Here is a 25,989-nt window from a genome sequence, read left to right on the forward strand (position 1 = left end):
AAAAGCCTTCCTATTTTGCCAGTATGTTCTTAAAGAACCGCAAAATTGGTGTGCAAAGACAGCTAAAGATGTAAAAAAAAATTCATCTTCAATTGTCAAAGGTTCTTATTGTAGGTTTTGGTGCTTTTGTTAATGCTTAATTAACTAAAGCACATACCAGACACCTACCTACAAATTCCTTTTAGTCAGTCAGCTTTACCTTCTTCGATATTTAGTGTTATCTAACATACTGAGGGGGAAAAAAAACCCAAACACCACCCCTGCCACCAATAGCTCTGAGATTCCTTGAAGAGAAACCAGGGCTGAAATACACGTCTTGTTTATTATTAAGTATGCCCCCCCCAATAAGGCTATAAATTCCTTATTTTCATTACAAAAGTTCCTTTTGTGACCATTTATCACAAAAGTGTAAACAGGTTACTTATTCCTTGACCTTGTTTTTAATCCTGATTTCTTAGGAAATGAGACCTTTGCAATCACACAGTCTTGTAGACCCTCTCTAATAACTTTTCAAGGTTTTAGTGAATGTTGAGCATGTGAAAAAGAAGGAGGATCTCTCAACTTTTGACAACAATTGAGCTCCCAAGCTTTGTGCAAAGTGGCAGCTAGCAGATGGCTCTGAAGTTTTAGAACCGATACACAAATGCTACATAACAAATTTAAGCCTACCAAGAAAAACAGGTTGGTTGGCTGGTTTGACCTTTCTTTCACACATCTCCAGGAATACATTACACACCACATATTGAAAACTAATATTCTACAGTGCACGTAAAGCCTGTCTCAAAAGACACACTAAGCCACCCAGGTCACCTGTGCTCACAACACCCCTGACACCAATACTGGTCCCAAGCCACAAACTTCCTGGTCCTCCTCTTTGCAGAGAAAATTCAGAAATACTAGGATATACCAAGATAAACTACAGCCAAGTGAGGCCTAACTTTGAGCTCAGAATGTGCAACCAAACAGGAACGTAAATGAGTTCTCCACAATAATCGTCTAAGCTCTACTTAGCATTTCATTCACTACTGCCAGGATTACCTTCTTTCTCCCAGAAAGCCTGGGAAAAATAAACAATATGACCATTAATAAATTGGTAGTATAAGGAGCCAGCAACCAAAACATGATCCCAACCTTCAAACTGAACTTCCACAGACTAATGATAATTTTGGTCACCGCACTGAGGAAAGTGTAGAGAAATGGAGAAATATGTCTGCAGATGTTAACAAGTAATTCCTCATAACCACAAGAAAAATACGTAACTGTTTCTTTAAACATTAATAATTGATAGAAGATTATGACATTTCTTAAAGAGCTGGCCTGACTTGTACAGAAAAAGAAATCTGTGGAAAGAGGACCTGCAACACACACACCTCCTTCACAGGCAACAACCCAAAAGATACAAAGCAAAACTTCAAACTTCACCAACGAATGAGCCGTCTTCTATTAAAAACTGATCACAGTCCCGTCCCCCCCATCATCTACAATGCTCTTTTTAATCAACAGTGACAAAAAAGAAATAGGATAAACTTGTTAAGCCTCATTCAACTTTCCCCATTCCAGCTCCCCCTCTCTCCCTTACACAGTGTTTCTTCCTTTTCCCCCACTTCACACCTTTCCCCTTTTTCCCCACTCCCTAGATTTCTTTCTGCTCTGACGATGCGCTATACATCACATGAGCTGACAGAAGCATGTATGCTAACAAACAGAGATACATGCACCCAGGTATCACAACATTCTCTCACCTGCTCTGATGGCTCCCAATCCCCTTCTTTGTTGTTCCCTGCCGGAAGCCATCTGAGCTGACATCCAGGGGTCGCTCAGGGACCGCACTCCAACTGATAGCTGTAGAAGAAAGGATTATAAACAAGGGAGATGCTCTCATCACAAAAGCAGAACTTCGCAGTTCCTTTCATTCTGTGTGTTCACATGATACCATGCTGCTTCCCAAAATAACTTAAACTAGAAAGAGGACCGTGGCTCTCTAGGTCAAGGATTTCAGTACCTAAAAGAACAGGTAAATTCTGTTTAATTAATAATAATTTAAAAATATATATACACACACATACATACACAGAGAGCTTTCATCTTAATCAGGTCCTTCAAGAATCCATGCCTCTAAATATTTGGCCTCCAGCTCTGTAATTCTCCCCTTTTTAGGGGGCTTCTACTTTCTTTTGTACATCCTGTCCAGACAAAGAAACTTCAAAGTCAGATGGCTTATTTTCATATCAGGCTGTGAAATACTTTCCCAAGCTACTTGCACCAGCCGCTCTGTGTTTTCCTTATTAATTTATTGTGTGCTACTATTTTATTGCATATTGTATACTCTAAATAGTTCTATGATAACTGGCATACATCAAGTATCTGTAGACTTTACTTGAAAAATGTTATTAGCTAGTGGTCAAAGAAAAATACCATGTTGGAAGAGCTAGCAAGTGCCAACAACCTTATCCTTTACCCCCAATTCTGGTAACCTAATTACCATCTTAGACTGTGAGCTTCCTAATGCTGAAACTCTGCACACCATACCTTACAGATTTATAAATAACTAGCAAAGCATCAATAGCAAGTTAACAGAAACAAAACCGATTGACATGCCCAATCTGTCCCTCCATAACCTAACAACAGTTCCTTTAACTTCTACTGCCTTGAGACAATTTTTGTTCCTTAAGTTCTCCCATTTCTCTGCGTTCCTAACAGGCAAAACAGCTGCACACATACTAACTCTAAAGACAATTTTCACGGCTTCTCTCCTTCATGATACCACCTTGCCATTCAAGATGCTCAAACCCTACACATTATAAAGTGTATTATGGAGACTGATTATGTCAATCACACTTGTACTATGATTGAACTGTATGCTGCAATTGCTGTACTCTGCTAAGCATAAGCTGTACTTGCATTGTGATTTAGATACAATGCTGTATCACTCTACTAAATTAAAATCCTGTGTAATGTCTATTATGTAATGTCCAATCACATTAAATATATATATAACTGGTGTTAAACATTAAATCCTCCACAAGTGGAGTATCTACAACCACCTGGTCAGAGAATACCAGATTCTGACAGATAAAAATTTACTTAAGTGAAAACATTTTCTATTCTTTCATTTCTTCATAGTTATCATAAACTTCAAAATACTAAACAGAACACATTTATCTTTTTAAAAATACCAGCTGAAACATTCCTACGAAGCATATTTCAATAGTCAGTGTAATAGCCCTCATTTAGTCTTTACTCCAACTTTTACCCCTTCAAGAAAAGAAATCAACCTGGCATAATTCATATATGCAAAAAAATGTGATGAAGCATCATTCATCTTTATTTAACTGAATGACTTGAGTAACTACAGAAAGAAGACATACACAGGAATTTAGTCACAGTTGTTTGGGATCTTGTTTGTTGAGTGAATTGGCACCATTTTTCAATGATGGATTCTGTTTCCTTTCTCACAGGATCAAAATCTTTTCCTTCCTGGCACCTGTAAATAACTCCAATTTAATAAATCTGAATTCCATTAAGGAACCCTTTGTTTCCATTCTATTTTATCATCAGCTTTACTGTAACAGAATAACTGCTACTTCCAGTTAAGCCAGAAAGTATACAACAGCAGAAGGTAGGCACGTCCAAGTTTAAAGAAACTGCTCAACCATATACATACAGTGGCAGTACCAAAGTTTGTTTTCCCCAAATGAGACCATGCTGCTAAATCATAACATGACTTGCATATTCATTCATCACCATGACAAAAAATGCAATGTCCAAAACCTCTATCAATTAAACCTTTACATGATACTACTCTGTATTCTATGTTCACAGATTTCTGGAGCAATTCAGCATGGCAGGTCTCCTGATTATTACCAAGGACAATGCAAAACTAACTGAAACAAGAAGTCTTTTGATATTTTTGTTTTCTTATCACCCTCAGAACTTTAGCTTTCACTGGTTATTTTCTGTCTTTGTTTAGATTATAGATTCTTAACGGCATCAATCAAGTGTTTATTCAGTCCGAAAACTCCCCACAGGAAACTAGAGGCTGAGCTGAATTATTAATTATTAACAATTAAGTTTGGCCTGAAATTAATTTCCTGCTACAAGTCACCTTTACCTCTAGCACTGGCAATTAATAAAGTTCCATTTTAGGAAATTACCAAAGCCACCTAATTTCTATTTGAACTTTTTCAAACAGTTATGCACCTAGTCCAAGTTAACTCACCTGCACTACAAGGAACAAGTTTTGTTTTGCCGTTAGTTTGAGCTTCCTGAACTGCCTGACGGCTATGTTCAAATCGAAGATCCGATTGCAGCAGCTTAACCTCCTGAGCAACAAAACCCTCTGGTAAAAGCAAGGTGTGCTGACATCTAAAATTAACATGGAAAAATGCAAATTATTTTAAGTCTGGTCTTCCCAAACAAGCCAAAAAACCAAACAATTTCCCTTCAAAACCGGAAATATGTTACTTTTGCATTAAAATTGAATTGAACATGAGCTATAGAAGAGAGATAAGGAAGTTTGGGGGCATTTCTTCCTTCAAAAAAGTATTTGATAAAAAAACAAAGCCACAGAGTTTATTAAGAACTTGTCCATCCTAGAAAAACTACAATTAATTAATTTTTAAAAAGGTCTAGTTAAAAGCTGATGTAATCAATGGCGATAAAGTATGCAGGATAAAAACTGCAATAAACTTCTGCAATCACAATGAAAAACAATAATCATGAAGTATTTACATACTCAACCATATTAACACCTGTTTTATGATACTAAAGGTTCATAATCAAAGACTAGAAAGATATATACTTACAGTTCCATATATAATCTCATCTTTGCTACCTTAAGTTACTGTTACACACTGAACAGGATTAGGAACATGTAAGGAGGAAACAATAGCATGTGTATAATCATCATAATACTTACACAGAGCAGGAATGCAGACCGAGATTCAAACTGTCACATGTAATAGTCTGAAAAAGTGTCTGACTTTGCAACCTAAGACTAATCTTTAATGTAATTCAGATTAAAGAAGTAGAGAGATTTTTACCATGAAAATAAGCTTTTCCTTTCCAGTCTAACACAACTCTTAAGTCTTTTTCCACCTGACCAGCACAAGCTTGCACATGCCAAGTGTCCTGAATCACTTCAGTAAATCACATACCAGCTGAAATTGGCAGACACCGTGTGTATGTCACCTGGTCCAGCCCCCCCCTGCTCGGGCAGGGCCACCCACAGCGCTGCCCAGGATGGTCTCCAGACCGCTTTTGAGCATCTCCAAGGTGGGAGACCCCATAACCTCTCAGGGCAACCTCTGCCAGTGCCCCGTCACCTGCACAGTAAGGGAATTGTTTCCTGACGTTCAGAGGGAACCCCCAGTGTTTCAGTTTGTGCTGTGCCCATCACCTCTTGTCCTCTCACTGGGCACCACTGAAAACAGCCTGGCTCCACTTTCTTTGCACCCTCCCTTCACAGGTGTTTGTGCACACTGGTAAGATCCCCCTGAGCCGCCTTTTCCCTGGGCTAAACAGTTCCAGCTCTCCCAGCCCCTCCTCATATGAGAGATGCTCCAATCCCTTAAACATCTTTGAGGCCCTTTGTCAGACTCTGTCCAGCATGGCCCTGTCTCTCTTGTACTGAGGAGCCCAGAACTGGACACAGCACCCCAGATGTGGCCTCACCAGTGCCAGTACAGGGGAAGGATCACACCCCTCCACCTGTGGGCAATACTTTGCCTAATGCAGCCCGGGATACCATTAGCTGCCTTTGCTGCCAGGGCACACTGCTGGCTCAAGGTCACTCCTTTCCTGCAAAGCTGCTTTCCAGCTGGGCAGCCCACAGCCTATGTTGGTGGACTGAGCTGCTTCTCCCCAGGTGCAGGACTCTGTACTTCCTTCCCCTTATTGAACTTCACGAGGTCCCTACCCTTCTCCAGGCTGAGGTCCCTCTGGATGTCAGCACAATCCCTAGCGGTATCAACCACTCCTCCCCATTCTGAGTCATCACAACTTGCTGAGGGTACACTCTGTGCCATCATCCAGATCATTAACAATGACGTTAAACAGGACTGGACCTAGTACTGACCCCTGCGCGCACAAAGCTGGTCACACCTCCAACTACACTTTAGCCAGCGATCAGCACCTTCTGGTGTCAGCCATTCAGCTGGTTTGCAACCCACCTCACCATGTGCTGATCCAGCCTATACTTTTAACAGAATCTCTACGAGGATCTTACAGGAGGCAGTGTCAAAAGCCTTACTGAAGCCTAGGTAGACAATACCCATTGCTACTTCCTTGCCTATCAGACCAGTCACTTCATAGAAGTTCTTCAAGTTGGTCAAGTGTGACTTCCCCTTGATGAATCCATGCTGACTCCTTCTGATGATTTTGTCTTTCATGTGCCTGGAAATGGTTTCCAGGACCCACTTCCTTCCCAGGGATCGAGGTGAGGCTGGCCAGCCTGCAGTTCCCTGGGTCCTGCTTCTTGCCCTTCCTGAAGAATGGAGTGACTTTTGGTTTCCTCTAGTCTTTGGGAATTTCTCCCAGCTGCCATGATCAAGCAAAGATTTATGGGAGTGGCCTCACAATGATGCCTGCTGGCTCCCGCAGGTCTCCTGGGTACATCCCATCAGGGCCCAGGGACTTATTCATGTCTGCTGTTCTTCTCCACCTCATTCCTCTTCCGCCAATGGTACTTTCACCTTGCTCCAGACTTTCTCCCTAATCTATAGGGCCTGGGATTCCTGAAGGCTGGTCTTGCTAGTCTTGGGGCAAAGAAGCCATTCAGTACCTCAGCCTTTTCCATGTCCTGTGTAACCATGTCTCCCACTTCATTCAGCAGTGAGCACATTTTCCCAAGCCTTCCTTTTGTGACCTGTGTAATTAGAGAAGCCCTTCTGGTCTTTGACATCCCTTGCTAGATCCAATTCCAGTTGGGCTTTCCCAACCTCACTGCCGCATACAGAGACGCTGTCTCTATACTCCTCCTAGGTTACTTGCCTTTGCTTCTACCCTTCATATGCTTCTTTTGCATGTCAGTTTGGCCACGAGCTCCTTGTTCACCCACACAGGCCTCCTGACATTTCTGCCTGAATTCCTATTCAACATGATGGACCACTCTTGAGCTTGGAGGAGGTAATCCTTGAATATTAACCATTTTTTTAAGGGCTCACCTTGCCTCTGGGGCCTTATACCATACGACTCTTTCAAGCAGATCTTTGAAGAGGCTGAAGCATGTTCTGCTGAAGTCCATGGTTGTGAGCTTGCTTTTTACCCTCTTCCCACTCCTCAGAATCCTGAACTCTACCATCTCATGGTCACTGCAACTAAGGCCTCCTTCAACCTTCATATCCCGAATGAGCCCCTCACTGCTAGCAAGTGTGAGGTCTAGCAGAGTACCTCTCCTTGTTGGCTCCTTTATCTGCCATTTCAACCATTCATAAAGGTTGATCAGGTTGAAAAATCCCACTTCTTTTTATATTGCTGAGCAGGAGGATAAGAAACAAGAATGTCAAAACCAGAGCTGCTGAGCCACAAACCACATCCTTTATAAAAGCTAAAGGCCCACAGTCTCACGGCAGAATTCTGAAGTGCATCCACCAGAATGCATGGAGACTACAAAACATGAGCTTGCACTGCACATCCAAATCAGTGTGAATAGAAGTGGTGGAATAGATCAATGAGAGATACTTGTTTGCATGCAAAGTGTCCCAGAAGCACAAAGTCTTGCTCAAAAAGCAATAAACTGACAACACTAATCAAAACAAGTGCTGGCATGAAATCATGACTTCCCAACCTGGCTGCCAAACAGCACTCGTCTTTCTAAACTCAAATGTACTCCACAGCAATTTCTGCATTAGGTCTAGAACTCACTTTCCATGGGCTGCACAGAACAACTGAAGGCACATGACAGAGTCAAAAATAACAATTTTGAAAAATCTCTACTGAGAACAGACTGACAATATGATTTTGAAATCTTAAATGGATGGACTTGTATGCATATGCAATAAACCAAACATTAATCTCTTGCAAAATTTTAAGTTTGGATCCAAGCTCAGGAAGACAGCAAAAAGTAAACTGTTTTTACTACAATTCCCTTCAAAGCAAGTTTAAAATACATCTTTTACTCACTGGAAAGTAAATTTGAAAGCAGGGTCTAAAATCAGCAAAAGCTTCAGAAGAACCAAGAAGTTCATTAAAGGCTAAGTTACAAAAAAGTTTGAAAGGACAACCAGAAAAATATCCTTTCAACAGTGCAAAAGTCTACCTATACATTAATGTGGAATCATTTCAGTCAGACTGCCTTTAGGATGGATGGAGAGATTTGGGGGCTTTTAAAGTTAATTTTAAGAACGGTCCTGCAAGAAATAGAAGCTGCTTTTGCCCATCAACAAATTCTATAATAAGGAACTTAAAGATATTCAGAATTACTTTGTGGAGTACAGATAACTGAATAAATTAAGGCTTTTTTTGACCCAGTTTGAGTAAATAAAATCAGGAAAAGGCAAGAAAAGTTCAATTTCACTATGCTGAAACCTTCACTGCACTGAGTTTTTGTCCTTCCAGCTGCTTTTCTGCTGGAAAGCTTCTAGTAAAACTTTTGTCTAGTAACAGCTTTTCACTGCTCTGTGAAGGGACAACCAAGGGGATCTTGAATCTAATGGAAATTCTTTTGTGAATCTTCAGGTCTGAAGCAGTAGTCAACTTTTCTCCATACTGCACAGGGCTTCCTGAAAATGTGAACTTGCAGAAGTTCACATTTTCTGCAAATTACTTTGGTGCAAAGTTCTGATATTTTTGTTTCACATGTTGTCTTCCATAACTCACGGTCTCCATACACACTACCAGATTTCCAAAGGAGAGCACTTACCTTTCAATAATTGCTCTCCGCATAGCTTCTTCACTATATGGACACTTCCCCACTACAACTGCTGACAGATACACTGGATACTGCAGGAAATGCATCAGAAGAGCTCCTTGACACCCTAACACATTCCAGCGAGCCAGTTTATCGCTGCAGGACATAGAGCATGTTCTGTCCCCACGCCCTGGCTTCACTCTTAATAGTCCTACACAGTGATAACCTAGCCCAGGTGTTCGGGCATCACCCAGCTCTCCAGGTATGCATTTTGCTCCAGTTCTATAAACATCTACTACCTTTAGTCTCCCTAAACCAGTCTCCTTATTAGCTACTTGCGTCTCTGCAGAACATTCACAGTTCTCTGGATCTGTGTCATCTTCTTGTTTCACAGATACTTGCTGAACATCCAGGTCTTCAGTGATTTTGGAAAAAACACCATCATCATCAGTTTTCATTCTCTTGATTACACGATTACTTTCTGTTTCATCTGATTTCCTATTATCTTCTGAACCCAAATGATCATGGTTACGTCTACACTCTGATGATCGTCCAGGTGCAGTATCGCCAGTCGCTGGCTTAGAAAGCTGGTTCTCTGGTTTGCTAATTGGAATAATAGAAGCATCTCCACCTAGAACAGAAGAAATAACATCAAAAATGGCCAAAAATGCACCTCTCATTACTGGAACATATCATACCAGTCATGTACCAGTAATGTACCAGTAGTACCAACTACTACCAGCTTTTACAGCTTTGCACTCAAGAAGATTTAACTATGAGAATACGCTTTTCAAACAACATTGCCCTGTACAATGATGAATAAGACTTTGCTGGAATTTGAGCCAACACATGAAATAACCAAAAAAGCAAAACTTCAAACAAAAATTATGAAGCAAAGGTGTCAAAGACATTTGACAGACTACAAGCAGTGCAGAAGACTCGCAGGAAAACTAGTCCGATTAACTAAACAATACAAACCTCAAAAGAATAACTAAAGAATAACCTATCAAATAAGGATGGAAATTTTAATCTGTATTCCTAAAACAAGCTCAAAACCAAAATTCCAAAGCTCAGTTCAAAGCAAACAAAGCCTGACAGGCATGAGAAAAAGGCAGTCAGGAAATTATTCATGCTATTAAATTTGAAGATGTAGATTCTATTCTCATATTGCATTAATAAAGAAAACTATCATAGCATATTCCAACAATGCCATCAAAATCATAAAAACCTACTAGAAACTAATTCACTATGTGAAGTACAGATAGACTTCTTTGCTCTGGTAACAGACCAGCAGTTGAAGAACACACTGGTAAGAGTGTGCTAACATCAAGACGTCTGATAAGCTGGCAAACCAAGTTATTGCATCCCTGCATTTTGCCAACAGATCCTCATCTTTGTGGTGCTGGTTTTTTAAAAAACACAAAGAGCATTTTCAGTGACAAAACAAGAAGTTGCATTCCATTCCATAGGAAGTTTTGGATTGGGGGTGTTTGGTTTGTTTCATTTTTGGTTTTGTTTGGTGTTTTTTGCATGGTTGCGTGGGGAAGTGTTTTGATGTTTGGTTGGGGGGGAGGTTGGTTGGGGTTTTCTTTGTTTTGTTTTAGGGGTTTTGTTTGTTTGTTTTTTAATAAGTGTGATAAATGTTGTTTTTCATTAAAATCTGAATCCAAGGAGAAAACGTTTAAAGTGAAGCAACCAGGAGATATGACAGGATCTCTGACAAGTATGTTAGTTTCTGGAAAAGAAACCAGTAGCCATTATTGTTTAAAGAGCAAGTGAAGCACTCCACTATATAATGAGCAGTATACTGGATTTACCAAGTTCTCAAGAATCATATTCAGTGACATAGAATGGTCCTCCACATATCAGTTTGGCAGTCAAGTACATCTTAGGGCACATACTGATAACATGAGTTACTGCCTCACTCCCAACTCCAGTCCAACAAGAGACCAAAGAAAAGCAAGGGGCAGAGAAGATGCTACAAGTGGGAGCCATGAAATTGGTTGACTCCAGCATACTCACATGGGGTATGGCTGGAGAAGAAAACAAATGTGATATTTGGTCTGAGTTTCCATTTCCCAGTTTCAGTTCCAGGAATAAAGATACTACATTGCTGATGGGAAGCTGCCAGCCACATCTGATGGAGAAGATACCTGTTCAGCAGAAAGTTTTCATGAAACATTACTTCTTTTCTGATGCGTAGGAAAACAACAAAAATGAGATGCCCACTAGTGCCTGTTCTTTCCCGATGAAGATCTACAAGAAGCCAGTCAGCTATTCTTCTACAGATAGATGGGATCCAACATACTCCATAAACACAAACACATCATTGGAACCTTAATAACAGGCCTCGAAGGGTTGCTTGCATTCAGTGGAGTTAAAAGTCTCCTCAAATTGTATATCTAAGGTCCTCTCCTCCCACTCTGTTATTTTTACTCACAATGCAACTCATCTGATTCTGCGAGCGCCAGTTTAGCGGCATCAAACTTCAAGAAATGTACTTGTTTCTGTAGCATTAGTATCCTCCTGGCTTGGCTCCTTGAACCACCTTAGCCCATGTGAACATGAGGATTGGTATGTGAGAAACAGGAAAAAGGCTACCCTTTACAAGCTAGTCATCAGACCAGTACTGACACCACACGAAATCAGATCATACTTCTCCATACAGAGGTTCTACAAGAATAATGAGGAAGAAACAAGCTTTTGTGAAAGGGCCTTAACACCACCTAGAAGTGTAAAAATTAGGTTAAACTCCTCCCAACAAAAGGAGTCACCTACACAGAAGTAATACCTTCTCTTTCATTACAGTCTCATCCCTGAAGCTGATGAATTTGGTTATTTCAGCTATAGGTCAAAACCATTTGTATCACAACAAACAACCTCAAGTGGCACTGAATAACAGCACGTGAACTTCATGCCTCACCTCTGGAAGCTCCTCTTAGCCACAATTTCAGCATGGCTGTCATTCAGAATGTCTCCTAAAGCAACAAGAAAGTAAGAATATGCATCATTATTGAAAAGGAGACAAACAAAGCAAACCAAATTTGATGGATGACAGTTTCTCCAGATGTGTTAGTACTTGAAGGTTTAACATTGGTATTAGGTTATTGCAAGATAGTTAAACTTCCAATCACTACAAAAGGAGGTCAATAGCCTACACAAATGAAGAATAAGCATCTTCACAGAAAATCAGAGACGTGTTTAAATACCAAATTTTAACTCTTCAAATATCTGAAATCCTTTGAGTTGAATGAACGCTGGCTTCCTTCAAATCCTTCCTCATGTTTGTTCTTAATAGTAAATCTTGATATTCTCAGATTAAGCATAACATCAAGACAATTTCAAGCACTGTTAAGCTTTTGGTTTAAGTTTCTTGTTGCACTATGTCCTACAATTTAAATTACTGTTCTTGTAAATAATTCTGGCATTTACCAGGTTTACACATCTCATCTTCAAACTTCCTGCAGTATCTACCTATTGTGGTATCCAAAAGGAACAGGATCTGTAGATCAGCCTTTATTTCAGGAATAAAAGGTCAGATGATAAAAGTCTTTTTTTAACATTTCTAAAATTTTAAAAGTTCTCTAAAAATAACCATTAACTTGACTACCAATAAATCAATGTTATAACAGGAAAGTATTTTCTAAATTTAAGATAACCAAAGACAAACAACAAAGCGAGAGGAACTAGCTTTTTTCCCCTAGTCAAATTTCTACTTTTGACTTGTAATACTTGGATTGTATAGTACAATCATTTAATCATAGTTTTCCTAAATCAATCAGAAGAATGTCTGTACTAATACTCTTCTAAGATGGCTAAGTCATAAGAAACATCCACAAAACTCGGAGATACAAATTTAGTTTTTTCTCTTCTGCTCCACTAACTCATTTCAATATGAAGGACGTTACATAGAACACGACACAGTCTAAAACAGATGCACACAAAACTGCTTCTCCTGTCTTGCTTGACTGCTCCTCTGAAGTCTAAAGAAGACAGAAAGCCCTGTAGCTACATATTCACTCCCTTCTTACTCACTCTTCAGCATTAATTACTACAGCTTCTCCTCTCTCCTAGGAAATGAGACAATACATTATGAACTAAAAAAGACATGCAGAGCAAGGAAAGTCCTGTAATAAATGATAAGAAATGGTAGCCATGAGAAATCATGTATCTATCCCATACATTTATTGTACAAACACAACTATCAAGCTGCAGAATATACAGTAAGGGCTAAAAACCCCGCTAGTACCTTTCTGGTGCGTCACCCCTACCCTAACTCAGCAGTAGTATCTTTTGTATCAGACCACAACAAAACTAGACTGTAACAGGTGAGCGAAGTGCAATTATTTTGCTTACATTTTGGTTTGCTTTTAGTTATTAAGCCTTCAGGTATGCAGACTCGGGGCCTAATGACTACACATTTCCACATATAAAAAGTTTATTCACCTTTAAGGCAGCAAGTGCAGCAAACTTTCAGGGCAGCCATTCTGACTGCCTAAGCTCCTCTCTTGACAAGGTAAGGTCTGCCTTGAGCTTCTGGCTTCAATCCAGAAGTCTGAGCTCAATGCCTTGGACATTTTCATCAATTCTATGACACCAGCAAGAAGGTAGCATAGGTAGTCTGTTCTTGGATTTTACACCATACTTACCAGTTTTTCTCATTTTGTTTTGGCCAATACATTTTGTTCCAGTTCCCATAGCAACAACTTCCTTCATTACTGAAAAAAAACCCCAGCATTAACTGAATGAAGTATTGCCAGAAACATTGCTCTCATTCTGGAAGACAGTATGGATAACATTGCGTAGAAGTGAAGGTACATGGAAGCAGGCTACACAACATTCCAGAAAGGAAACAGTATCAGCTGGAGAACGGAACATAGTAGGCAGAAGCACCTGTGCTAGGGAAAAGTCTATGATCCCACAGCAGGCGTGCTAACGTGGCCTTGACTAGCAAGCCAACACACAGCAGATGCTGGCACAGGATTCCTCAAACATGGGACAGAAGCATGGGATACAATGTGCAGGACAACATGGAAGTGCCAGTACAGGAAAAGAAGCTGATGGTGAACTAACATAAAGGCACAATGTAATAATGCAGTCTGTTGAAGGAAGGCAAACCAAGACCTTTCTAGGATGCTTTCAAGTAGCAGCAAAACACACTTTTGCAAAGGCTTACATTACGAATTCAGGTCCTGCCTAGACTTTTGCCATTTATTGAACCGCCAAATGCAGACTTTCATTTTCTCAGTTACAGTCTGGGAAGAACAGCATTTTGCTATAACCCATCTTTGCAGACATAAGCTGCAAAAGCTTTTACAGTCACAGAGTAAAGAAATTGAGTGGACACAGAAGTGGGACAGGACAGGTTATAGGTTTTTTTAAAAAGGTATCTTGGGGAGGGGTGGGGTGGGGGGTGGAAAGCATCAAGGAGTGCCGCCTCCTCTCCCCTTTTCCCCCCTCCTGCCCCAATTCCCACAACTCATTCTTACCCCGCACATTTCCTGGACTAGCAAGAACCTCCCTTTGGGCTGCAGACTCCACTTTGACAACAGCTGCCAGTGAAGTCCACTCCCTGCTTGGATCTGGTTTCCCCTGCTTAGGGAGTCTAGTCCTATAATGCAGGTAACATAGCTCAGCAATTTCGTCAGCTGACCACATGACTCCTGATGCAGGTTCTAAACAGAATTGGGTTCCATTACAACACTGATTTAATCACTCCCACGTCTTCAAACTCTGCTGCCTTGTTCTGCATGGCACGGTGGTGCAGCACGTTCCAATATCCAAGGCCTAATGGCATCATCCCTTCCAGGATTACGTGTAACAAATAGCTCACACAAAATAAAAAACTTTTTGCCCAGATCGCTAGACATATAAACAATGCCAGCCCCCTGACAGCCAAGGAGGCTCGACTGCCGGCCCTCAGGCTCCCCCCGCCTCCGCAGGCCGCACCGCACCACCAGAAGTGCCTGGCGCCACGATCGCTCCAAGGCCTGCGCCCCCACGCCCCGCGCCCGGGGGGTCAGAGCCCCGCAGCCAGGGCAGCCAACGCCCCGAGCCAGCTGCTGCCGCGCTCAGCCTGCGCCAGCGACCCCGGTCCCTACCGCCAGCTTAGCGGTGCCGCCGCGGCGGGCGCAGGAGAGCGGAAGCCCCGGAGCCGCCCCGCCCCCTCCCCAGCCTCCGGCGGCGCAGGCGCAGCTGCTTCCCGGCGCGCGCAGGCGCACAGACACAGACACGGGCGGCAGAGGACGCTGCTTTTATTAGCCGGCCGCGGCCTTCACACGGCGGTGCCTTCGGCGGGCTGCCCCGGCGGCGCCTCCTTCTTGCCGTCCTCCGGTTTCATGGCCGGGAAGAGGAGCACCTCCTGCGAAGAGGGGCACCGTCAGCGCGCGCCGGGGCGGCCCCGCGCTCAGCGGCGCACGAGCGCAGGAGTTTCCAAGCGCAACCAGGGAGAGCTTTCCCCAGGTGGAACCTTCCCTCTTGCAGAACGGCTGCGCGGGTTGGAGAGGGCCGGCCGGCTCTGCGGACTCATCCCCCGCTCCCTGGCAAATCTAGCGGGCACTGCCGTTCCCAACACTTACCTTGATGTTACTGGAATCTGTTAGGAACATGGTGAGGCGATCTATGCCCATGCCCCAGCCAGCTGTAGGGGGGAGGCCATACTCCAGCGCAGTGCAGAAGTTCTCATCAATAAACATGGCTTCATCATCACCTGCAGCTTTTGCCTAAAAGAGAATTAACAGTAAAAGGTGAGCTGTACTGACCTTGATAGTACCACTTCTGCTAACCCCTGCCGAAAAGGAGGAATACTGATATCCATAGCAGCCGTGCAATGGGTGAAACCAAAGCCCTACACAGTTGCACAAGTAACAGAAAAAGGAATCTCAGCACGTGGAGAACTGCGGAGGTCACTTGTACAGGTGCTTCCAAAACAGCTCTAGGCTCAATTCCTTTCTGTTCTGAAAGTCTCCTCTGTAGACAAAGGCCCAGGCCCTTCACTTCAGTAAAAGCTATCTCGAAGGCCATATGCAGCAGATGACACTGGAATAAATTGTTTTCAAAGGCTTCTCAGATGTGTTGTGGCTTGCAACTCTTGCCTTTCATGTCTGCAGAAACAACTAAGAAGCATTACCATTCAAATTCACCAGTTGTTGCTCCACTAAACAAGTTTAGCAATTGCTTTTTTCACCTCAAGTAGAAAGAGTTAAAAAATTACACTGAGATGGTAACTAATACATATGACCCTGACAACCTCCAAGTGCCAAAAGTCACAATAATAAAAATTTAGATTAGACAACCCTCTCAAATTTAGAAAATGCCAAGTGTAAACACTGAAACAACAACAAATGTTTTTGCTCGCACAGTTTCAAGGAAGACTTTGCAAAAGACAGGCAAAGCAAACTTTTCTGCCTGAGCCTGGAATCCTGAAAAGTGAACTGCCATCCTTCCTCTCAATCTCCACCTTAACATTAAATTTTCAGGCAAATATTTGTTCCATACGTACAATCGCATGGCTGCAAAGTCTGGCTATAATCATGAGAAACAACTGCAGCAAACATATATATAACACACCAAAAGTGAAAGATATCTGTAATATTAATCATTCTGACTGAACATTTTGAAATTTACTATCAAGGGAGTTAGTTAACGGAAGTCTGTCTTCCTGGTTTTTACAATTGTTTAAACCTCTCAGGCACCGAGAGCCATTAGGAAGAGTAGGAAGAACAGGAACTCTTGTTTCTGCAGACTGCATTATCTGACCTCAATCATGTCTGGGCACACATGCATTCATGGATGTGTATACCTAATTAATAATAAAATCAGTTTCAGTCACTCTGAGGCTTACCAAGAGACACCTAGTAGTATAAATTTGCAGGCCTAAATTTCCAGTCTGCAGCTCTATCCTGTGAACCAATTTCAAATAATAGTAACTTAGTTGAGGAAATTAGGCTATTTCTTACTTGGCATTCAAACTCTTACTGGACACAAAAATTTATTTAAGAACCTACAAGTACAATATTGTAGGACTACAAAAATGCTTAACTGGTGAAAAAATAACTTTCAACCTGAGCAAGACAGAGAAAAGGCTTTGCATATTTGCTTTTTTCCAGATTAGCACTTCAGGTACAATAAAAAGGAAAATACTCCAACACAAAGTTACCCTACTAAAAAACTAATGAACAGCAGTGTTTGGACTGACTTACCTTAGAGAGCAAGGTTCCTTTAAAAGGAATTGAGTTTTAATGACAGGCTTTCACTTGTGTGAGAAACACTTGCTCAAAATAGTAACAACGCTTTTCAGCAGCAGGGACTAATGACAGATTCGGAATAGACACAGGAAGTATTCTTTGCTTACGTGCCTGTACCATTGATTCACTATCAGCAAGACACCATACCTTGGCCTGATCCTCAAAAAGCTGCCGCTGACGGAAAGGATCGTTAAGCTCTGTGTACGCATTGCACACTTCCTTCTTCATCACAAAGAGTTCGAAGCGTTCTGTTAGTCCACGAAGAGAGCGATGCCTACGTGAAGAAGGCAAACAACCATCCCTAAAATAAACATCTGTACAGAACCAAAGAGCAGACTCATTACTTCAGGAGGACTGCCCATGCTTAACAGTAACAACTGCCAAAACTTCACGGAGGTTTCACATCTCAGGAACCAATGTCTATCCTGGCTGGTGTCATCAAAACCACTTGTTTTCAAATACGTGACTTTTTTCTTTTTTTATTTTAAATGAAGTAGGAGTAGGGGCTTTAAAAAAGTTAGACACTGACTGTGTCTCATACTCTTACCATTTGGCTAGAGGACTCATGATCTGTGGGTGATCACAGATGAATGTAGGGTTGATACAAGTGACTTCCAGGAATTCACCAACTAACTGGGGAAGCAAAAGCAAAAATCACAGATGAACATAGGGTTGATACAAATTACTTCCAGGAAAACTGTACTCCACGTAATTGCATCACTTCCCTAACACTACCTTCCCCAAATACCCTACTTCCTTCTCTTCGCAGCTGAAGAAGGTATCATAAAACCAGGAAGTTTTCCAATTAGCAATTTTTGATCATGGTAATATCTTCATTAACAGAGAGTGTGTCCCCTAGCTGGATAAGAAAAATGACATAGCAAGAACTGTATAAATAATAACATAATTCAATTTGGACATTTGGACAAAGGCCAATAGGGAAAGCAGCAGGGAAAAAAGGTAGTATTTTGTGTACAAAGGAAAAGCCTTAATACAGCTGATAGAAGAACTACTATACGGTAAGCCTACCAGTTTGGTAAGGTACATACAAACACACAGATCTCAGACAAAACTGACCTAAGAGACCAGTTACCAAACTAAAATCCTCTGGCATTCACATTAAGCGAGCATGAGAAATCTACATTTTGGTGCAGACAACACAAAAAAAGATTCTGGTTCAGCAAGTTTTCTCACTGGTGTACAGAAATAGCTGAAATGCATTTCAGCATGTTTCCCCAGATGCAGCCAAGCTTTTGCTTTCAAGTGACTTCTGTTAATAAAGATAGATCCTCAAAGGCACTAGCATGATAGAAACACTATCTTTACTTACTCTGTCAAGAAGCCTGGCCGTTGTCCTGGGGGGTGGACACTCAACATTTCTTTCTGCACAAAGGTCATCAAAGAACTTGCGAGTTTCTGAAATTGTTGTAGACAACAATTAGAAAAGCCACCAAGTTTTTTTTTTTAATTTGTGCACCCTTCAACATGTCTCAAGAGTGATTTATAAGATCTTAATGGTATACATCATGGAAAACATCACCTTAAACATCAGTCTACAGAAACAGGATTTGGTTTTAATCAGTTTACACTAAAACACAAGTTATTTTCTACTTCAGAAACTTGACAACAGTTAAGCACAACCCTACACGACTGCTGGATGTTATTATTTTGGGGGGGGAGGTGGGAAATTGGGGGTTGGGAAATTGGGGGGGTGGGGTGGGGTGCAGCAGGGCAGGGAACAAAACACTAAAAAGTATATGAACTTGTTTCCTTATGGCTCTGAATTCTATGAACAAAATAGTACATAAGCATATTTTGAAGAATGTCCAAAATAATCATACTCCTAACCCATAATCACAGGTATGGAGACTCAACTGCAGAAAAGAAGAAGAAATAAGAAATAAAAAGCTGGGTCTCCTCAACAGACCAAGAACTCTCCAGATCACGCCTCTTGAGTATATAGCATCATATATACTCAACAAAGGAAGAAGCAAGAGTCAGATCCTGCCAAAAACTCCAAGGCACAAAGGTTTCTTTCTGGACTCCTATAGGTAACAGACAAAACCATGTGTTAGTACCACCTCAAAAAAGCAGCTGATAGACTGCAGGCTGAGAACTCAAGACCTTTCACCCTCTTTCTGTCAAGGAAGAATTACAAGACATTCATAGGCAGCATCTAACCTTCAGTTTCAAAACACTCAGCCGATGGAAATTTCACTCCAAGGACCTTTTCCAGATCATGCAACATGTTAATTCGCCGGAAGGGAGGGGTAAAATCTATCTCATAGGCCTGTCCATCTTGACCATCTGGATGGTAAGTGATCTTGTAACTTCCAGTAATATGTTTCACCATCCCTACAAAAGGAACTTGAAGTTTAGAAGAATATGCCACATAATATGCAATTCTTCCAGACAGTCTTATTCTTTTTTAATTAATATTGCATACATCACCTGAAAGCAACTTCTCTGTAATTTCCATCAGGTCATGGTAGTCTGCATAAGCCATATAGAATTCACAAGTTGTGAACTCAGGGTTGTGAGTCAAATCGATGCCTTCATTCCGGAACTGACGCCCAATTTCATATACTCTGTCCATGCCTCCAACCACCACCATCTAAACAAAAGGAAATCCTAGTAAACACACTAACTTTTCCAAAAGGATTAGAGACACACACAGAACTGCAACACAACTTCACAAATCTCATTCATGGTACATTTTGCTTCCTCCATTCCAATAGGTCCACCTTTCTTCAACAATAATCCTCATTTTAGCCACATTTACTTTTTTAGAATAAGATCACAGCAGTCTGGAGAACACAGGTTTAGCCATGAGGGACTTGTATTTTACCTTATGGTAAAGCTCTGGAGCAATTCTCATATATAAATTCATATCCAGTTCATTGTGGTATGTGATGAAAGGTTTTGCCACAGCTCCACCTGGAATTATATTCATCATAGGAGTTTCAATCTGTAAAATAATAATAACAAATAAAATAATTTAACAGTGGCGTAAGTATTTCCAGGCTCCTACCTCATTGCCCTGCTTTCATCTGATCCGTTTCCAAAGCAGAACTCTGTAGATCAAGCAAACAAAGCACAGCTAGCTTTGATGAAAAAAAAAAATCTTTTATTGTTTGACATTCCAGTGTATGAAAACAGTTCTGAATTAAAGAGCACTTCCCCCCTGCAGTGAGTAAAGGCAAATTACTTAAACTTACCTGTTGCTATCAAGACTCATACAATTGTTTTCATAGACTGGAATGCCTCTTTGGAAATAAGATTAGACTTCAGCCTCAAGAATTAACACCGCATTACTGACCCAGAAGCATGAGAACAGGTATTTTCACAACAGAATTTCACAATTCACAACAGAACTACTTCTAGCCGTACAGAAGAGGAATACTTCTACAAAATATAATGAGATTCAGTGCTCCTGTGAAAGAACAAAGGTCAGGGCGAAAACACAGAAGTTGACCTGTGATAAAAAGAGAACAAGGATGCAGCTAGAACTTACAAGAGAGAAGAAACGGTGTAGGCTATGAATTCATGTAACTCCCTAAACAAGTATTTAATGAGATTCTCCAAACAGACCTACACTATAAAACAAGTTGAGCTGCAGAAAACAGAAAGCAGTCAGCATCCCAGACAGTACTGGAATCAGAAATAAAGTTTAATTTGATGACAATTGAACTAACAAGCCCTGACAATCAGCTGAAAAGCATGATACAATACCTATGACAGTTTGGCTAATTTTTCTCAAAATTAACTACTATCTGTCCATTGCATGACACTACACTGCACCATACAGAGTACCGGTATGACTGAGCACTGCCTGATTCATGTACCTCCAGACTGTACGCTATTGTATAGCAGGCCATTCCCCAACTTCTCTGCTTTTTATTTCATTCCCAATATTCTTGCCAAGCATAGATAACTTACTCCATTATTCCAACAACAAGTCAAAACTTCATATAAATTGAGAAGGGCTCTTATGGTCCTTTTTGATCAAGTTATCAAAACAGTAAAATCTGTAAGTAGTATATTAAGAATTATTTGGGGAAAAAAACCCGCAAACCCAAATCAAAGACAGACATTAAAGCCATTACACATACAACAGAAATGACATAGCACAGGTTCGGATTCCCATTGCTCTCAAAAACTCCCACTGGCAGCTTTTGCAGATTCAGCTGATAAACACGTGTAAATAAACTACATTAGTTTCTAATCTTTGCAAACTGTAAAGTACAACCAAGAACCTGGATGCAACAGAGAGCAGAGCTAGTATTATTTTCTCATATGCTACTCTGCAATGTATCTTGAGAGAAAATCAATTTTACTTAAAGGAAGTAAAACCTGCATTTACCTCCACAGGCAAAACACCATTTCAAAGATGTTATTTCCACCTCAATTTACTGAAATAAGGGAAGGATAATGGTAGTTCGAAGTACTACCTTGGTAAAAGTTTCCAAAGTCATAACCTCACCCACTGAAGAACACATTTAACTTTAAGAAGAAAGGAACAGAATGGTTTCCATTACATTAAACTGATGAAACACACTGTGCAGAGGTAATTATTCTCAATTCTGTAAATATTTCACATACAAGCCTGAATATAAAGCATCCTTGAAGCTGAGAACCTCTAAAAACATTCAGGATTCAGAGAGAAATAAACACCAAAGCCTTACCTCAAGGAAGCCCAAGTCATCTAGAAACCTCCGGATATATGTAATGATCTTTGCACGGGTTATAAATTTCTGCCTCACATAATCATTAAGGATTAAATCCAAGTATCTTTGACGATACCTAGTTTCCTGAAAAGAACAAATATCTTTAGAACAAGCTAGACAAAATGCGCTGCCAAACATAAAAATAGCAAAACAAAACTAATTTTGTTTTGTAAGCTGACACCATCAGCAGATACAAAAGGTCATCCATTCAGACGCATCTGTCAAATTGCCTCCGAGAGTGACAGGTAGGACAAGTACCTTATCTTTGAGGCCAAAGTGAAGATGAGGCAACATGTGCAGGCATGGGGACAACAGAGTTATTTCATAAGGAATAATGCTCAGTTCCCCTTTCTTTGTTTTCCCAGGATTCCCCTCGACACCAATAATGTCCCCACGACGCAGCTTGTTATTAATACAGAAATACTCTTCCTCTGATTTGTAGAGCCTGTAATTACAAAAGCAATTTTGTAAGCACATTTGTTTAAAATTCAACATTCCAAACTGTCCTGCAAATCTCTTCCCAGACCAAATCCTTTTTCGGGAGAGAAAAAAAAAAAAAAAACCCACCACACCAAAAAGACCCCAAACACAAAACCCCCATTCTTCTAGCAGGTAAGCCAACCACAACATCCTAAGCAAAACATTACCTGGCTGCCTAAGCCAGCCCACAGGCTAACAGCCTAAGGAAATGAAGGAACAGAATGCCCAAATACAGACCTCTAGGCCCCAGAATGCAGTTCAGTTTAGAATGCTACTGGCAACACTTCTACTTACCTGGAATTTGCCATGACCTGTAACTTGACTCCTTCGCCACGAAGATCGTAGAAAATCAGCTTCCCTCCAGAGGCACGCTTCGCATGGATTCGACCTAAATATCAAAGTATGGAGGACATCAGGAAAAGAATCTCTAGCAGAAAAGGATACAGCGGCAAAAGCCACAGTGTTACCACTTGGACAAAGGACTGTCAGCTCTGAACTGATCAGTAACCATGAAAGAACCAAGAAAGTTAAGTCTCAAATTTAATAGAGGTGCACAAAAGACCATATGAACTTTGGGACCTAGAGCCCATATCACAACCTTATAGTGTAGTTGTAAGGGATGTTGCATGGGTCTACTCAGCCTGAAGGGACATGTCTTCAACAGCCTAACACTTCATGACCGAGTAACAGGGGACCAGCAAAATTTGAAAAGATCATCCCATCACTAAGAGCAGCTGAAACCTGACTTAGCAAAGCAAGAGACCACCTTTCTGTATCCCAGATAAGCCCTTACCTGCCACTCTCACTGTAATGTCTGTCAGGTGATCTCCTGGCTGCAGGTGACCATACTTCTCTATAAAATCAGAAAGAGCTATATCCACATGGAACTTGTGGGGATAGGGATCTTCGTCGGTGCCCTTCAGCTGCTGGATTGCATGGCTACGGATCTTGTAGTATTGCTGTCGCCAGAAACAAACAAAAGCAAGGTATTTCGTTAGAAATTGAAAATATTTCACAGGTTGTAAACTAAAAATCAATTGTCCTTATGTAGCAACAGGTAGGTCTGTCCTCTTTTAATCGTTCAGCTCCCTTTCAGAAAAAATCACACATAAATCAACAGCATTTATTCTCAAAAGAGTAATAAGCAGGAGGCCAGATGCTCACATTTGGGTCCAAGCTTTCCTCATCAGCACCGACATTATTCTCGGAGTCAGAAATCAAAGAAGGCTTATTTGAATGCTTTTCACTTTGCTCTTTCTGCTTTGCCTCTTTTTCAGCTGTTTTTCTCTCAGCCTTTAAACGCCTCTTCAGCTCACTGCAAAAGAGGGAAACCTGATGAAGCAGGTGCCCCGTGACAACGTGCGGCGGGGCCCTGCCGGCAGCTCACTGTCGCTCCCTCTTATTCCGCTCAAAAGCCGAAACAAGCCTTAAGCACGTTTAGGCACTTTCTTCTCTAAGCTCCTTCAACTCCTCTCCTACCAGATACGAGTACTCACAGAAAGTTAAAGTCAACTTAAGCACCACGCGAAAGGGCCCCGCGGACGCGTGGCTCCGTGCCCAGGACCTCCCGCAGGCCGCTCACCAACCGCCCGGGGCTACCGGAGCCGCCCCGCGGCCCGGCCCGGCCGCCCCAGAGCCCTCAGCGCCGCGGCCCCCGACCCCGCCGGCGGGACTTCATGAGGCAAGAGGCGAGCCCAGCAGGCCGCGAAGGACCGACCTGCTTTGGTCATGATGCGCCTGGCGCCACCGGTGCGCGGTCCTCCAGGCCCAGCCGCGGAGCCGCGCAGCGCCGGGGCTCAGCATGGCGCGCCCCGACGGATCGCCTGGCGGAGACGCGCACTGGGTCGGCCGGACGCTCGTTTCCCTAGCCCGGCGCGACCGGGCTCCACCTGCCCGCCCACCCTCACTTTTTGCTGAGGCGCGACTCGGTCTCCTCCGTCTCGAGCGCGCGCGCCGCCGCCATCTTCGCCGCCGCCGCCGCCATCGCCGCCGCCGCCGCCCGTCCTTCCGGCGCCGCCGCCCGTCCTTCCGGCGCGTCCGCGCCTGCGCGCCCGGGCGGCGATGGCGGCGCGCGGGGAGGCGGTGACGCCGTTGCAGTCGCGGTCGCTGTTCCTGTGGGACGATGGGACCCCGATGCGGTTCTACGTGCGGCCCGGGCTGGCCAAGCTACGCCTGGCGCCGCTGCTGCTGGCGGGCGGCGGGCGGCTGTGCCGCGTGCAGGAGCCGGGCGCCGTGCTCCTGGCGCAGCCCGGCGAGGAGGCGCCCAGCGGGGCTGTCTCCACCGTGTACGTGACGGAGTGCGTGGAGCGCAACCAGCGGCTGCCGCTAGAGCCCTACCGGCTGCCCGCCGCGCCGCCCGCCGCCGCCGCCCCCCGCGGCCGCCTGGCCTTCACGGAGGCGGAGGACGTGGCGCTGCTGTGGGCGGTGCAGCAGCAGGGCCAGGCGCGGGCGCGCGGCCGGGCGCTCTGGAAGGAGCTGGAGCGGGCCGGCCTGACGCGGCACAGCTGGCAGGCCATGCGCGACCGCTACCTGCGGCATCTGCGGCCGCGGCACAGGGGTGAGCGGGGGGCGGGAGCGTGGGGGAGCGGGAGCAGGCGGCGCCGAGCGGGCCCTGAGCTCCGGGGTGCGGCGCTGCCCGGCCGCCGATGCCTGCCTGTTCCCGCAGAGCCCCGGAAGACGGCGGAGCCCGCGCAGACCTTGGGCATTTTCGCGGCGGCTAACCGGGAGTTTGAAAGCACGGAGGTAAGTGGCCAGCGCGCCCCCGGCCGCGCTCGCTGCAGGGAACTAACGTGTCATCTTGTTAAAGGCCGCGCTGGCAAGCGAAGCTGTTCCTTTGCATCGGGCTGAGAACCTCCCTGCAGCCGCGTTGACACTGGCTTCTGCCATTTGTACTTGGGCTGTTCGATTCTTCCTTGGGTCTCGTGCTTTTCTGTGATCTTATGTATCACCGTTAAGGCATACTGCTTCGCTTCACTCACCAAGTTTTGCCACGCCTGGTGGTTTCTGAGGTTTCTTACCTAACGTAGAGTCTCAGCAGAAGGTGGTTGGGCACCAGTGGTAAAAGCAGCTTGCCAGAATATACCATGCCTCTCTCTTTCTTTTAGTCAGGAAGCGACGCTTCAGACATCACAGAAGAACTTTCTACACAAAATGGAGAGGGAAAGTCCTTGAGAGAAACAGTGTTTGGTTTGAAAATGGGACTGGAGGACTCTGCAAATGGCTGTCAGGAAAAGCCAAGGGAAGAAAGACCAGCAAGCTCTTGCTCTTCTTCCAGTGTGGTGGGAGAAGTAGTAAAAACTATGCAGCGCTTCATGGAGCATCTCAGCATGGACCTGCTCACGATTACACAGGCCTTCCTGAAAAACACTGGTGAAGTGGAGACCACTTTACACTTTCTGCAGACAGGGCAGCGCTTAGATGGGTACCCTGTATGGAGCAGAGAGGATGATTTGGAATTGCAAAAAGACGATGAACACATCAGAAATAAATTGATAGCAAAATTTGGAGCTGAAAATGTAGCAAAGCGGATAGCATTTAGGAAAAGTTAGATAGGAAAGCAGAGGGGAATGGCTAATCTATGACTGCAGCAGGAACTTAAAAACTCAGTCATTTCAGAAATGTAAATGCAATGGAAAGTTTGATGCAACATTCTAAATCTTCAGGAATCCTTTAAAATGATTTTTTTAAA

At 43.1% G+C, this 25,989-nt stretch overlaps 3 protein-coding genes across 11 annotated transcripts in view; 1 reads left to right on the forward strand and 2 right to left on the reverse strand.

Annotated features, from left to right (window-relative positions):
* The window catches only part of ADAT1 (adenosine deaminase tRNA specific 1), a 31,196-nt gene extending 16,096 nt beyond the window's left edge, over positions 1-15,100 (reverse strand). For 4 of the 8 annotated variants that reach the window (XR_008749815.1, XR_008749813.1, XR_008749814.1 and 1 more), the window contains exons 1-7: positions 14,338-15,009; positions 13,498-13,566; positions 11,772-11,826; positions 10,871-11,001; positions 8,861-9,479; positions 4,220-4,365; positions 1,743-1,842 (exon numbers count right to left, since the gene is read on the reverse strand). Coding sequence is in view for 4 of the 8 variants with exons in the window: in XM_005235428.4 (XP_005235485.1) it covers positions 1,743-1,842; positions 4,220-4,365; positions 8,861-9,479; positions 10,871-11,001; positions 11,772-11,826; positions 13,498-13,566; positions 14,338-14,506 (1,289 nt within the window). In the remaining 4 variants the exon portion in view is untranslated. Of the gene's footprint in view, positions 1-1,742; positions 1,843-3,368; positions 3,485-4,219; positions 4,366-8,860; positions 9,480-10,870; positions 11,002-11,771; positions 11,827-13,497; positions 13,567-14,337 lie in introns of those variants that run through there. The other 4 variants (XM_055818812.1, XM_055818811.1, XR_008749816.1 and 1 more) reach the window with 4 other exon arrangements.
* On the reverse strand, positions 15,086-24,316 carry KARS1 (lysyl-tRNA synthetase 1). 2 transcript variants are annotated; one of them, XM_055818809.1, is made up of 14 exons: positions 24,209-24,316; positions 23,466-23,616; positions 23,095-23,260; positions 22,596-22,689; positions 22,080-22,266; positions 21,780-21,905; positions 19,943-20,062; positions 19,546-19,708; positions 19,276-19,449; positions 18,425-18,510; positions 17,642-17,727; positions 17,242-17,368; positions 15,427-15,570; positions 15,086-15,209 (listed from the first exon to the last, which is right to left on the reverse strand). In XM_055818809.1, exons 1-14 carry the CDS (start codon positions 24,283-24,285, stop codon positions 15,123-15,125), a joined length of 1,788 nt encoding a protein of 595 aa, XP_055674784.1. In that variant the 5' UTR covers positions 24,286-24,316; the 3' UTR covers positions 15,086-15,122. The 2 variants fall into 2 exon arrangements, with proteins under 2 accessions (XP_055674784.1, XP_055674783.1); XM_055818808.1 differs by lacking the exon at positions 24,209-24,316 and adding an exon at positions 24,019-24,197.
* A 46-nt stretch (positions 24,317-24,362) lies between these two features.
* On the forward strand, positions 24,363-25,989 carry TERF2IP (TERF2 interacting protein). The gene is made up of 3 exons (XM_055818815.1): positions 24,363-24,858; positions 24,967-25,043; positions 25,406-25,989. The coding sequence occupies exons 1-3, from the start codon at positions 24,363-24,365 to the stop codon at positions 25,847-25,849; spliced, it is 1,017 nt and encodes a 338-aa protein (XP_055674790.1). The 3' UTR covers positions 25,850-25,989.

Source organism: Falco peregrinus, chromosome 14 (assembly GCF_023634155.1).
Source record: "Falco peregrinus isolate bFalPer1 chromosome 14, bFalPer1.pri, whole genome shotgun sequence".
Lineage (NCBI taxonomy): Eukaryota > Metazoa > Chordata > Aves > Falconiformes > Falconidae > Falco > Falco peregrinus.

Coding starts and splice junctions, on each gene's coding strand:
- KARS1 (XM_055818808.1), bottom strand. CDS start 24,104: ATGCTGAGCCCCGGCGCTGCGCGGCTCCGCGGCTGGGCCTGGAGGACC. Junction 19,709..19,942: donor CTCCAGAGCTTTACCATAAG/GTAAAATACAAG, acceptor CCTTTTGTTTAG/ATGGTGGTGGTTGGAGGCAT. Junction 15,210..15,426: donor CAGATTCCAGTAACATCAAG/GTAAGTGTTGGG, acceptor CCCTCTTCGCAG/GAGGTGCTCCTCTTCCCGGC.
- TERF2IP (XM_055818815.1), top strand. CDS start 24,363: ATGGCGGCGCGCGGGGAGGCGGTGACGCCGTTGCAGTCGCGGTCGCTG. Junction 24,859..24,966: donor TCTGCGGCCGCGGCACAGGG/GTGAGCGGGGGG, acceptor CTGTTCCCGCAG/AGCCCCGGAAGACGGCGGAG. Junction 25,044..25,405: donor GGGAGTTTGAAAGCACGGAG/GTAAGTGGCCAG, acceptor TCTTTCTTTTAG/TCAGGAAGCGACGCTTCAGA.